The sequence below is a fragment of the Ranitomeya imitator genome, chromosome 2 (assembly GCF_032444005.1).
Source record: "Ranitomeya imitator isolate aRanImi1 chromosome 2, aRanImi1.pri, whole genome shotgun sequence".
Lineage (NCBI taxonomy): Eukaryota > Metazoa > Chordata > Amphibia > Anura > Dendrobatidae > Ranitomeya > Ranitomeya imitator.
Genome location: NC_091283.1, coordinates 847314700 through 847328254, shown reverse-complemented (window position 1 = coordinate 847328254; position 13555 = coordinate 847314700). Strand labels below are relative to the sequence as shown.

The following is a 13555-nucleotide window of genomic DNA, read 5'->3' as shown; positions in this document are numbered from 1 at the left end:
TCCAGTCCGCATCCAGTCGGACAACGCTACGGCCGTGTCACACTTAAACCACCAGGGCGGGACTCGCAGCAGTCAGGCAATGGCAGAAGCAGCAGAGATACTTCGTTGGGCGGAATGTCACGTTCCAGCCATTTCAGCCGTCCACATTCCGGGGGTCGAAAATTGGGCAGCCGACTTCCTCAGGGCCTGGCGGCGGGCGAGTGGTCTCTCCATCCCTCAGTCTTTGACCAGATTTGTCTTCGTTGGGGCAGCCCAGACGTCGACCTCATGGCGTCTCGGATGAACCACAAGGTTCCTCTATTCATGGCCAGATCCTGGTACTCTCTGGCCATCGGCCACGACGCCCTGGTAGTCCCATGGTCGCAGTTTCAGTTTCCTTACCTATTTCCCCCTCTTCCCTTGATCCCAAGGGTAGTAAAAAAGATAAAGTTAGAGGGGATTTCGGTCATACTCATAGCTCCAGACTGGCCAAGGCGCCCCTGGTACGCGGAGCTTTGTCAACATGCTCGCGGATACCCCTTGGAGACTCCCAGACCGCCCAGATCTTCTCTCACAGGGCCCACTCTTCCACCAGAGTTCTCAGTCCCTGCATTTAACGGCATGGCTGTTAAGGCCACGGTTCTGAGAAAGTCTTGTTTTTCTCATTTTTTCTCATCAGGTCATACAGACCATGATCAGAGCCAGGAAGCCGGCTTCTCGCATTTACCACAGGTACTGGAAGGCTTTCTTCCGGTGGTGCGAGACACATGACGTCTTTCCGATGATTTTTCTGGGTTTCCTGCAGTCGGGCCTCGACACGGGTTTGTGTTTCTCAATACCCTGAAGGGTCAAGTTTCCGCCTTGTCCATTCTTTTCCATACGAACTTGGCTTCCATCTCTCAAGTAAAGACCTTTCTGCAAGGAGTTGCTCATCTTGCTCCTCCTTTTCGTCTTCCGCTGGAACCTTGGGACCACAATTTGGTTCTCAGTGCCCTTCAGCCCGTTCCTTTTGAACCTCTTCAGGACGTCTCCCTTTCCCTTCTTTCCTGGAAGGTGGCCTTCCTCATTGCCATCACTTCTATTAGAAGAGTTTCCGAGTTGGCAGCATTATCCTGCCGCTCCCCGTTCCTGATTCTTCATCAGGACAAGTTCGTTCTCAGACCTGTCCCCGGGTTTCTTCCCAAGGTGGTTTCCACTTTCCACATCAATGAGGATATCACTCTTCCTTCTTTTTGCCCTTCTCCTGTTCACCCCTTGGAGAAGTCTCTTCACAATCTTGACGTTGTCACGGGTCGTTCGGATTTATCTTAATAGAACTGCCCAGTTTCGCAAATCCGACTCTCTGTCATTGCTGAGTGTCGCCGGAAAGGCCTTCAGGCGTCCAAATCCACAATTTCTCGCTGGATTCGTTCTGCTATAAAGGAATCCTACCGTGCTTGAGAGACACAGCTCCCTCCTGGGGTACGGGCCCACTTCACCAGAGCGGTCGATGCTTCCTGGGCTGTTCGTCACCAAGCCTCCGCTTTGCAGGTTTGCAAGGCTGCAACCTGGTCGTCTTTGCATACGTTCATGAGGTCTACAAGGTTCATACCCAGGCCTCGTCAGATGCAGGTTTTGGTAGGAAGGTACTGAAGGGGTGGTCGCACACCGGCCGACCTGAGCCCTTTTCCCGTTTTCTTTCTACCCACCCTTATCTGGGACTGCTTTTGGACGTCCCACGGTTATCTGTTTCCCCCAATGAAGCGATAAAGAAAGAGGGATTTTCTGGTACTTACCGTAAAATCTCTTTCTTGGAGCCTTCATTGGGGGACACAGCACCCTCCCTGGTTATTCGTTCCTGGTACCGTGTTTGGGCCTACAAGTCCTGATTGAGTTGGTACTCATGTGTTCTCAGTTATGGTTGTTTCTCCTACTGCTTTTTTCACCAACTAAGGTGCTCAGTGCCTGTCGGTGGGGGTATACTGCCGGGGAGGGGCTATTGCTCTTTTCCTTTTTTGCATAGTGTCAGCCTCCTAGCAGCAGCAGCATACACCCACGGTTATCTGTGTCCCCCAATGAAGGCTCCAAGAAAGAGATTTTACAGTAAGCACCACAAAATCCCTTTTTTATAGACAAAATAACTATTTTTGCATTGGTTTATTCTGAGAACTATAACTTTTTTATGTTTCCGCTGATGGAGCTGTATGGTGGCTTGTTATTGGCGGGACAAGATGAAGCTGTCAGCGGTACCATGGTTATTTATATCCGTCTTTTTGATGGCATATTATTCCACTTTTTGTTAGGCGGTATGATAAAGCATTGTGTTTTTCCTTGTTTTTAATTTATTTTTTTATGGTGTTCAGTAAAGGGGCGTTAAACTAGAAGAAGAGGGGACGGGAAGAAAAACATTAGACTCGAACAAAGACGACCCAGGAAAACATACTCAGAAGGGAGGTAAGAACATTTCTAAAACAATCCACAGTGAGGAGATTGGAACAAAACAAAATCCTCTAAACTGCATGCTCGCAAACGCCAGAAGCCTGACAAACAAGATGGAAGAACTAGAAGCAGAAATATCTACAGGTAACTTTGACATAGTGGGAATAACCGAGACATGGTTAGATGAAAGCTATGACTGGGCAGTTAACTTACAGGGTTACAGTCTGTTTAGAAAGGATCGTAAAAATCGGAGAGGAGGAGGGGTTTGTCTCTATGTAAAGTCTTGTCTAAAGTCCACTTTAAGGGAGGATATTAGCGAAGGGAATGAGGATGTCGAGTCCATATGGGTTGAAATTCATGGAGGGAAAAATGGTAACAAAATTCTCATTGGGGTCTGTTACAAACCCCCAAATATAACAGAAAGCATGGAAAGTCTACTTCTAAAGCAGATAGATGAAGCTGCAACCCATAATGAGGTCCTGGTTATGGGGGACTTTAACTACCCGGATATTAACTGGGAAACAGAAACCTGTGAAACCCATAAAGGCAACAGGTTTCTGCTAATAACCAAGAAAAATTATCTTTCACAATTGGTGCAGAATCCAACCAGAGGAGCAGCACTTTTAGACCTAATACTATCTAATAGACCTGACAGAATAACAAATCTGCAGGTGGTTGGGCATTTAGGAAATAGCGACCACAATATTGTGCAGTTTCACCTGTTTTTCACTCGGGGGACTTGTCAGGGAGTCACAAAAACATTGAACTTTAGGAAGGCAAAGTTTGAACAGCTTAGAGATGCCCTTAATCTGGTAGACTGGGACAATATCCTCAGAAATGAGAATACAGATAATAAATGGGAAATGTTTAAGAACATCCTAAATAGGCAGTGTAAGCGGTTTATACCTTGTGGGAATAAAAGGACTAGAAATAGGAAAAACCCAATGTGGCTAAACAAAGAAGTAAGACAGGCAATTAACAGTAAAAAGAAAGCATTTGCACTACTAAAGCAGGATGGCACCATTGAAGCTCTAAAAAACTATAGGGAGAAAAATACTTTATCTAAAAAACTAATTAAAGCTGCCAAAAAGGAAACAGAGAAGCACATTGCTAAGGAGAGTAAAACTAATCCCAAACTGTTCTTCAACTATATCAATAGTAAAAGAATAAAAACTGAAAATGTAGGCCCCTTAAAAAATAGTGAGGAAAGAATGGTTGTAGATGACGAGGAAAAAGCTAACATATTAAACACCTTCTTCTCCACGGTATTCACGGTGGAAAATGAAATGCTAGGTGAAATCCCAAGAAACAATGAAAACCCTATATTAAGGGTCACCAATCTAACCCAAGAAGAGGTGCGAAACCGGCTAAATAAGATTAAAATAGATAAATCTCCGGGTCCGGATGGCATACACCCACGAGTACTAAGAGAACTAAGTAATGTAATAGATAAACCATTATTTCTTATTTTTAGTGACTCTATAGCGACAGGGTCTGTTCCGCAGGACTGGCGCATAGCAAATGTGGTGCCAATATTCAAAAAGGGCTCTAAAAGTGAACCTGGAAATTATAGGCCAGTAAGTCTAACCTCTATTGTTGGTAAAATATTTGAAGGGTTTCTGAGGGATGTTATTCTGGATTATCTCAATGAGAATAACTGTTTAACTCCATATCAGCATGGGTTTATGAGAAATCGCTCCTGTCAAACCAATCTAATCAGTTTTTATGAAGAGGTAAGCTATAGACTGGACCACGGTGAGTCATTGGACGTGGTATATCTCGATTTTTCCAAAGCGTTTGATACCGTGCCGCACAAGAGGTTGGTACACAAAATGAGAATGCTTGGTCTGGGGGAAAATGTGTGTAAATGGGTTAGAAACTGGCTTAGTGATAGAAAGCAGAGGGTGGTTATAAATGGTATAGTCTCTAACTGGGTCGCTGTGACCAGTGGGGTACCGCAGGGGTCAGTATTGGGACCTGTTCTCTTCAACATATTCATTAATGATCTGGTAGAAGGTTTACACAGTAAAATATCGATATTTGCAGATGATACAAAACTATGTAAAGCAGTTAATACAAGAGAAGATAGTATTCTGCTACAGATGGATCTGGATAAGTTGGAAACTTGGGCTGAAAGGTGGCAGATGAGGTTTAACAATGATAAATGTAAGGTTATACACATGGGAAGAGGGAATCAATATCACCATTACACACTGAACGGGAAACCACTGGGTAAATCTGACAGGGAGAAGGACTTGGGGATCCTAGTTAATGATAAACTTACCTGGAGCAGCCAGTGCCAGGCAGCAGCTGCCAAGGCAAACAGGATCATGGGGTGCATTAAAAGAGGTCTGGATACACATGATGAGAGCATTATACTGCCTCTGTACAAATCCCTAGTTAGACCGCACATGGAGTACTGTGTCCAGTTTTGGGCACCGGTGCTCAGGAAGGATATAATGGAACTAGAGAGAGTACAAAGGAGGGCAACAAAATTAATAAAGGGGATGGGAGAACTACAATACCCAGATAGATTAGCGAAATTAGGATTATTTAGTCTAGAAAAAAGACGACTGAGGGGCGATCTAATAACCATGTATAAGTATATAAGGGGACAATACAAATATCTCGCTGAGGATCTGTTTATACCAAGGAAGGTGACGGGCACAAGGGGGCATTCTTTGCGTCTGGAGGAGAGAAGGTTTTTCCACCAACATAGAAGAGGATTCTTTACTGTTAGGGCAGTGAGAATCTGGAATTGCTTGCCTGAGGAGGTGGTGATGGCGAACTCAGTCGAGGGGTTCAAGAGAGGCCTGGATGTCTTCCTGGAGCAGAACAATATTGTATCATACAATTATTAGGTTCTGTAGAAGGACGTAGATCTGGGTATTTATTATGATGGAATATAGGCTGAACTGGATGGACAAATGTCTTTTTTCGGCCTTACTAACTATGTTACTATGTTACTATGTATGTAACTAGTGGGACAGTTTTATAGGTGTACCACCAAATGTGTGTACTTTTAGCTTTTTTTTCATACAAATATTAACTTATAGATACAACATCTTTTTATTTTTTAATTTTGAAATATTTTTAAAATTATGTAAAACATTTTTTTTACAATTTTTTTTTTCACCTTTTTTGCAGGCTGATCGCTTGCTTCTACAGCATGGGTATGAAGCATCAACCAGACGCTGTACAAACTGTCAGCTCTGCACTGACCGGCAAAGTTTCTGATCATGCACTGCACCTGATGAGCAAGTTTCCTAGCTCTGGTGACCCAGATGTCGGGTCACCATGGCAACAATCGGGGCCCCGTATCACGCTGCGGGGTCTCCGAACCAAAGATAGAGGGGGCTGTCAGCCCTCTGCAGGCTCCCATAATGCAGAGATCTTGTGTGTGGCCGCTCCTGGCACTTAATGACGGGTGTCAGCTGTCGGGATCAGCTGACACCTGACGGCGATTGCCCGCACACCACCCTTCGATCATGTGGACGTAATAATTCGGTCAAATAGGCCCAGGTCACATGGACGGATTATCATGTCCGATGTCAGAAAGGGGTTAATGAAGTTGGACATGTTTGGGCCTAGATACAAACCTTCATGGGAAAAGGAGCGAAGATAAACAATTTATTCTACTCAAAATTAGACCAGAAACCTGACATCATGGCTTCTCCAGCCGACAAATTAAAAAGCTTCATGCATGTCCATGTGACGCACCTGACTCGAATAAAGACACGTGAACTGAATAATGTGAGAGCTCCATGTGAACGGCGTCAGCGACGCAGATCAGCAGCTTATGCCCGACGAGGAGGCGCTTCACCTCTACAAGGCATTCTGGGGTCCAACCAAACGGAGGAGCGGTGACGTGCGCCAAGGAACAATGTAAAGCCTGAAAGAGGAAACTTTTATAAAAAGCTGTTCAGTACGAGGAAGAAGCCACATGTCCCTCCACACAAAACTCACACAAGGAGGGAGCAGCTCGACATCTCGGTGCATGGGCTGCACGCTGTCCAGGGAGAGAGTTTCTGTATTTCCGTAGTCCAAGTACAACACCTGTGCTTTCCTCATGGTCGCCTCCACATTGTATATCAGCGCTCTGTACCATTGCTGGGGGAAATAAATGACAAATGTCTAACCTTGTAGTAACTGCGAGCTGCATACGACTTCTTCCTCCGATGGAACGGTAAAAGTTACATCCAACTGTAGACCCCAGACTACAGCGAACCGCGGTGCACGGCCGGGCCGAGGGCCCCCTAGTCATATAGAAGGATGGAGACCCGCGGCAGCCCATCCATCGTGGTCTGTACTCGGACCACCAAACACAGGCTTGTGGGACCACCCCAAGCAGAAGACCAGAGTCAAGTCACCCCTGGTGTCGGCATCTCACCTGGTCCTTGTTGTACTTTGCCACGCAGACTTCACCCGTCACAGGAGTGTACCCTTTCTTTAGGGCACTGGGGTCTGAATAAAGATTTTGCAAGGAACTTGACATTTTCAGGAGTTTATCCACGGATTTAGACTCAACAGCTTTCACAAAAAAGTTACTCGGGCTTGAAAACTCCACCACAAAACCCTGGATGAAAGAGAACGGATAAAAGGAATTTTATGCAACGTAATGAGAAATCACATACGATGGAAATCCCACCTGTCAGGAAAACATGAAAATGTATTGGGCTTAAAACATTGAGGCCCAAATTCATCAACGTCTCATGCAGTAAAAATGGCTCCAATACGACGTTAGCGCTTTTTCATTATTTTATTTGCAACAAACTGCTAATTATTTAATGAAGTTAAATAAATTAAATGATGAACTAAACTAAGTATTGGGACAAAATGTTATATTTTTGTGTTTATTAATTTTTTGTAGATCGATGGGTGTCCTGGAACCTTCAGTAGTGTCTCTGTAGACCTCAGAAGACAGAAGCGCACAGCTCCTACCTGAGGGCAAAGAATGGATTCAATAGAAAGACTGAACATTAAGTGACTTAACTTTCTGCGATTTGTTTTTTTTATTTTGGCGGCATCATAAGCAACGTGGTTTTAGTAATGGAAATGTCGCAAAGTTTGTGCAGTTGCACTTCAGTATCCCAGTGGAGGACAAAGTCGGTCAAACATGATTATCCTGCTCAGTTGAAGACTAAAGCGTGACATTTTAAAGTATCGTATGAGTTTTTGCTTTAAAAATGAGTAAAACTCCCGACAAAAATAGAATTTAACTCTGAGCAAAGTTACATTAAACTATTTTGAAAAATCTGGAGAAAAAAAAAAATGCACAAATGATGAATCGGCCCCGGAGAGTTTTGGCCCCATGCTCCGTCCTGTCTCCCCTGGTGGCCCCATAACAAGCGGCATCCAGGCACCAAAGACGTTAGGTTTTCGATGGTGTCGGGCTTTGGGCTTCCAGAAAACCTGATTGTCCTTGGTAGGTGAGGCTGCAGCGGTGGAAGATCCGGAGCCGCGCAGGAGCTTCAGTTACCTTATAGTATAGTATATATTACCTGAAATTCTGTCCCTTTGTTCAGCGGCTCCTTTTGTAAGTCGCAAAGCAGAATCTTCCTTTCAGTCACCTCTTCATGTTTGGGGTCAGGAGTTCGGGAAGCTTCGGTCTGAGGGGTAAAACATATATATATATATATATATATATATATATATATATATATATATATATAGTTGTAGTAATGCAGTAATAACATGTATGGAAACGCGTCGTCCTGTCACATCACAGAGGTCTGGGATTTCCGCAGAAATCTCACTACTACTACTTGATATAATAAGAGATAAGGGGAATTAGCTGCTGTTTCTCACATATTCTTCTTCCTGAGATACTTGCATTAAATACAGACTCTTATTAGGGAACTTCTATGAAGAAAAAACATCTGAGAATCAAATCAGAGACACCTCGCCGGGAGAAAGATATGGAGGATTCCAGACCCGTGGATACAGGACATCGCTTCTCAATTGTAACCTTTCTACAGGCGGGCTCGGAGAGACAGTATGGGCAGATCGGGGGTCCGATCTCACGGGAATCCACCTGGAACTCCCAATTAAGTGTTTTAGGAATAGTATTAGCGTCAGGTTTAGATCCTAATAGACATGATGTATAAGGCATGGGATAGGGGAAGTTTCTACCAAAGTCACCCCCATCTGGAATAACCCCTCCGACCTGAATTCTTGAAGCTAAAACCTTGCCCCTCGTTGTACAGAGCCCCTCGCCCCTTTCCCTAGGTGCGGTAGGGAGAACGGTCACTGAGTGCACGTCAGGTGGGAACTGTTTCCATAGAAGCCTTTAGGAAGGGAGCATTGGATCTCAAGGATAGAGGATTGGGGCTGAGGCTGGAACCAGAGCCCAGAAGATGGATACTGGGTCTTTTGGGGGGACATAGATGGAGACTCTCCAATAGCTTTCGGCATTTGTAGTTTAGAAAAACTCCATATAATGTATGAAAAAACAGGAAACAGGTTACAAGTGAGATGAACTGCTGAAAAAAAATGCAATTCTGACATTTTTGGGGTTTCGTTTTCATTCATTGTGCAATAAAAATTACCTCGTTTGTGTCACATTTTTATCGTTTGTGTTTTTTTAAAGGTATGGTGCCCAAAATAATAGCTGCCACATTTTGTTTCCTCTTTACATTGATTGTGTTATTTAATTTTATTTTTGGATAGATCAGAATTTTACAGCCGTGGCGAAACCAAATATGTTTATTGTTTTATATATTATGTCCTTTAATGGGAAAAAGGGGCGAATCAAAACAATATATTTTTTTCTAGAATTTTTTAAAAACTTTTTTTTTGTAGTCCCCTAATACAAGTCCCATCACTTATAATATATACTGAACAATAAAATCACTGTCTCCTTTCAACAGCAGCCACAGGCCGATCTTCACAGGAGCATCTACATAGTTGGCACTGGGGGTCTTTTGCACGACCCCATTGGCACCCCTCACATTGCGGGGGAAGGAAATGGGCGCACGGAGAGGCCCAGGACGCCAGCTTTAAATACTTGTTGCTGTTAGAGGCAGACAATGGCGGTATAACACAACTATCATGTGCAGGGAACAATGGGGGCTCAGCTCATAACAATGCAACAAACATGTGGACCTAACATTGGTTGTACCAGTACAACCCAGTGTCGAGAAGGGGTTAAAGAGTTACTCATAAAATCAAACGTTACCCTCCATCCATAGCATAGGAAATAACTTACTGATCACTGGGAGTCCAACAGTCGGAATCTCCAGAGATCCCAAAAATCAGGCGCTGCGGAGCCCTGTCCAGAATGCAGCAGAGATGCCCAACCTCTCCTCAGTCATTGTCTATGGGACGGCTGGAGAAAGCCAATCAGACCCAGCCGCCCTCGCCGATCCCTCACACATCCGGTGACTAGTAAGTTGTCAGCTATTCTATGCACATGGACTCTTTACTGATTTGGGGATTTTCAAAGGATCTGAAGGTGAGTACAATGACGGAGGAGCTGGTATAATCGCTGGAGAACATAAGAACCCATCCCCGTGTTACCTTGGTGCATCCTCGGCTCACAATGTTTGCTCCATTCAGAGGATTAGTACCATCCGTCTCCTTCCTGAAATATTAAAAAAATAAATGAATGAAAAATCATTTACAAACATAAATTTAGTTCATGTTAAAAGACGTCAGAGATCCGAGGTAGCGGCTAATCCTATAACGCACCTCACACAAATACACATCGATAGTGATAGGAGCCCGCGCCAAAATCAGCACATCGGCCAAAAAGGGGCAATTAATCTGCAATAGGAAGGCTGCTCACTAAGGTATCGGACGGCATGTAGCCAGGGTATGACAACAATTACTGATTAATGGAGGCCTGACTAGACCCCACTGATCCCCGACCGAGGGGTCACAACGCGAGGTACTGACAGCTCCCATCGGAGGCGCTGAGGACTCCCGCACCGCGAGGCGCTGAGGACTCCCGCACCGCGAGGCGCTGAGGACTCCCGCACCGCGAGGCGCTGAGGACTCCCGCACCGCGAGGCGCTGAGGACTCCCGCACCGCGAGGCGCTGAGGACTCCCGCACCACAAGGAGGTGAGGTCCCCCGCACTGCGAGGGGGTGAGGTCCCCCAGCACCACAAGGTGGGGTTCCCCGCACCGCGATGCCCCCAGCACCACCTCAGATCGTCAGCTCCGTAGTCATGCAGCGAGGCGCACTGCGCTGGATATAACTGTACAATACAGACACTGGTGTCCATTCCGGGGGGGCACGAGACGAGGCGTGGACACTCACAGGTCGGCCGGCCTGCAGATCACAGAGTGAGACTTCCAGTCTTGCTTCTGGCACTGCACGGAGCAGTAACTCGTCTGATGGCAGCGGGAGCAGCGGCTGGTTCCTGGTGGACACAAGACAGAACGTCATCTCAGAACGTCGCGGAGGTGACAGAGCAACATCCGCACTGGAGATGTGAGAAGATGTGCAGCCTGACAATATATCCCAAGCTGAACTGGTCTCTAAGGTCGTGTTCACATCTGTGAGGTGTTCCTAGGACCCCCTGTCCCCAACTATCTAAACCGGCCCATAATCACCAGAATGATGTGCAAAACACTATCGTCAGGTGAGAGGATACTTAGCTGACAGACCCTCGGCAGCGCATTGTCTTGAGTAACCAGTAAGTGCTGCCGAGAACATGTTACTCCATGTGCATAGAACGATCGCATTAAAGGGAACCTGTCACCCCAGGGAACTGCAAATAATCTGCATACATTAAGCATCCCATCATTTATAATGGAATCCGCAATTTCCGTGCACATGATGTGCGTTTTTCCGCATGAAAAACGCATTGCGGAAAAATAATGAACCTGTTCATTAATTTTTCGTTGTTTTCGCGGATTTCCCACTGTCTAATGCATTGGGAAATGTCCGGGAAAAACCGCGCAAAAAAAGCGCAAAAAAACGCATGCGGATTTCATGCGGAAATCTGGCAGAAATGTCTGGATTTCCACAGGAATTTTCTGCATGAATTCCAGAACGTGTGCACATAGCCACCTTGTGCAGCACTAATGCTGCATTCTGACAAGGTGGCTCTTTTAGTTATGCTCTCTGCACACGCTGCAATAAACGTTTATAAAATGTGCCCCTCATACCGTGAAATCGTCCCCGGGCGGGACTTTCCCCCTTTATCAGACGCAGCACAGCCGTCACTCCGGAGCTGTGCGCGCCGCCTCCTCTTGCTTCATTAGCATTCCTGGCGCCTGTGCTTTCACGGTATGAGGGACACATTTTATAAACGTTTATTTCAGCGTGTGCAGAGAGAATAACTGAAAGAGCCACCTTGTCAGAATGCAGCATTAGTGCTGCACAAGGTGGCTCTTTTAGTTACAAACGCCCGAGGGGGTGACAGGTTCATTTAAACTATCTATTTTATGTATAAATGCCAATTATATCTTACCGGTGAGACCACAGTAGTGGCAGGTGGTAGCTCGGGTCACAGGCTTTACTGTCCCAAACAATTTGGGGTCATTATCAACAGCAGCCGCGGTGTCCTGCAGGAACACGAACCAACTGTGAGGACGGAACCACATTAACATTTCTTCAACACGATAGGACCCCACTGACCATAAGAGCTTACACTCTACAGGAGGGAGAGGACCCCACTGATAATAAGAGCTTACACTCTACAGGAGAGAGAGGACCTCACTGACCATAAGAGCTTACACTCTACAGGAGAGAGAGGACCCCACTGACCATAAGAGCTTACACTCTACAGGAGGGAGAGGACCCCACTGACCATAAGAGCTTATACTCTACAGGAGAAAGAGGATCCCACTGACCATAAGAGCTTACACTCTACAGGAGGGAGAGGACCCCACTGATAATAAGAGCTTACACTCTACAGGAGAGAGAAGACCCCACTGACCATAAGAGCTTACACTCTACAGGAGAGAGAGGACCCCACTGACCATAAGAGCTTACACTCTACAGGAGAGAGAGAGAAGACCCCACTGACCATAAGAGCTTACACTCTACAGGAGAGAGAGGACCCCACTGACCATAAGAGCTTACACTCTACAGGAGAGAGAGGACCCCACTGACCATAAGAGCTTACACTCTACAGGAGAGAGAGGACCCCACTGACCATAAGAGCTTACACTCTACAGGAGAGAGAGGACCCCACTGACCATAAGAGCTTACACTCTACAGGAGAGAGAAGACCCCACTGACCATAAGAGCTTACACTCTACAGGAGAGAGAGAGGACCCCACTGACCATAAGAGCGTCCACTCTACAGGAGAGAGAGGACCCCACTGACCATAAGAGCTTACACTCTACAGGAGAGAGAGGACCCCACTGATCATAAGAGCTTACACTCTACAGGAGAGAGAGGACCTCACTGACCATAAGAGCTTACACTCTACAGGAGAGAGAGGACCCCGCTGACCATAAGAGCTTACACTCTACAGGAGAGAGAGGACCCCACTGACCATAAGAGCTTACACTCTTAGAACCCGCTATCAGTGAGGGTCTGTATGAGACCACCAGTTTCTTGCACCAGTGATTTCCCGTCAGCCTGACTCTATAGTGAAGCAGGACTGATGGTAGTCGGTGTAATGGCGGCCGTCCCGCTCTTCTAGTGACTGCTGACATCTCGACGCTTACTGTAAGACTCGCAGCTTTCTTGGCCTCGGCAGCACAGTCTCCGTAGAAGCCGCTGAGGTGCGCCATGTTATCCTGGACGTCTCCTGGGGGAGATCAGAACAAAAACTGAATAAACAATTTAAGTAAAAATCTCAAAAGCCGAATTGTGGATCACTGCAGATATTTGTCACTGTATAAGTGTTGTGGGGTGTTCGGGGGGGCTGGGGTTTGTGCTCTTTTCATGTTTGCAAAGTTGTTATTTAAAAAAATTCTAATATAAATTTTAAAAAAATACTTGATTTAAAAAACATATATCTCTAAGGCCGCATAGCTCTGCAGCTCACAGCCGGGCTATCAGCACCGCAGCACGTCGTCTGCGGCTACAGGCTGTGCCGCTATCTTTACTTCTGTGGACGTCGTCTCTTGGTGGGAGGTAAAAGAATATAGAGCGGAGGGCTGCAGGGAGCGGAGGCTGCACCGGACGGCGCAGGGAGCGGCGGAAGCACCGGACGGCGCAGGGAGCGGAGGCTGCACCGGACGGCGCAGGGAG

General features: G+C 46.1%; 1 protein-coding gene across 1 annotated transcript in view; it reads right to left on the bottom strand.

The window, feature by feature from the left end:
- The window catches only part of TDRD1 (tudor domain containing 1), a 63236-nt gene extending 50144 nt beyond the window's left edge, over positions 1 to 13092 (bottom strand). The window contains exons 1-8 of the mRNA XM_069754354.1: positions 13027 to 13092; positions 11819 to 11912; positions 10660 to 10762; positions 9916 to 9979; positions 7899 to 8006; positions 6788 to 6973; positions 6364 to 6507; positions 6118 to 6289 (exon numbers count right to left, since the gene is read on the bottom strand). Coding sequence (XP_069610455.1) covers positions 6118 to 6289; positions 6364 to 6507; positions 6788 to 6973; positions 7899 to 8006; positions 9916 to 9979; positions 10660 to 10762; positions 11819 to 11912; positions 13027 to 13092 — 937 coding nt within the window. The remainder of the gene's footprint in view (positions 1 to 6117; positions 6290 to 6363; positions 6508 to 6787; positions 6974 to 7898; positions 8007 to 9915; positions 9980 to 10659; positions 10763 to 11818; positions 11913 to 13026) is intronic.
- Positions 13093 to 13555: the final 463 nt, after the last annotated feature.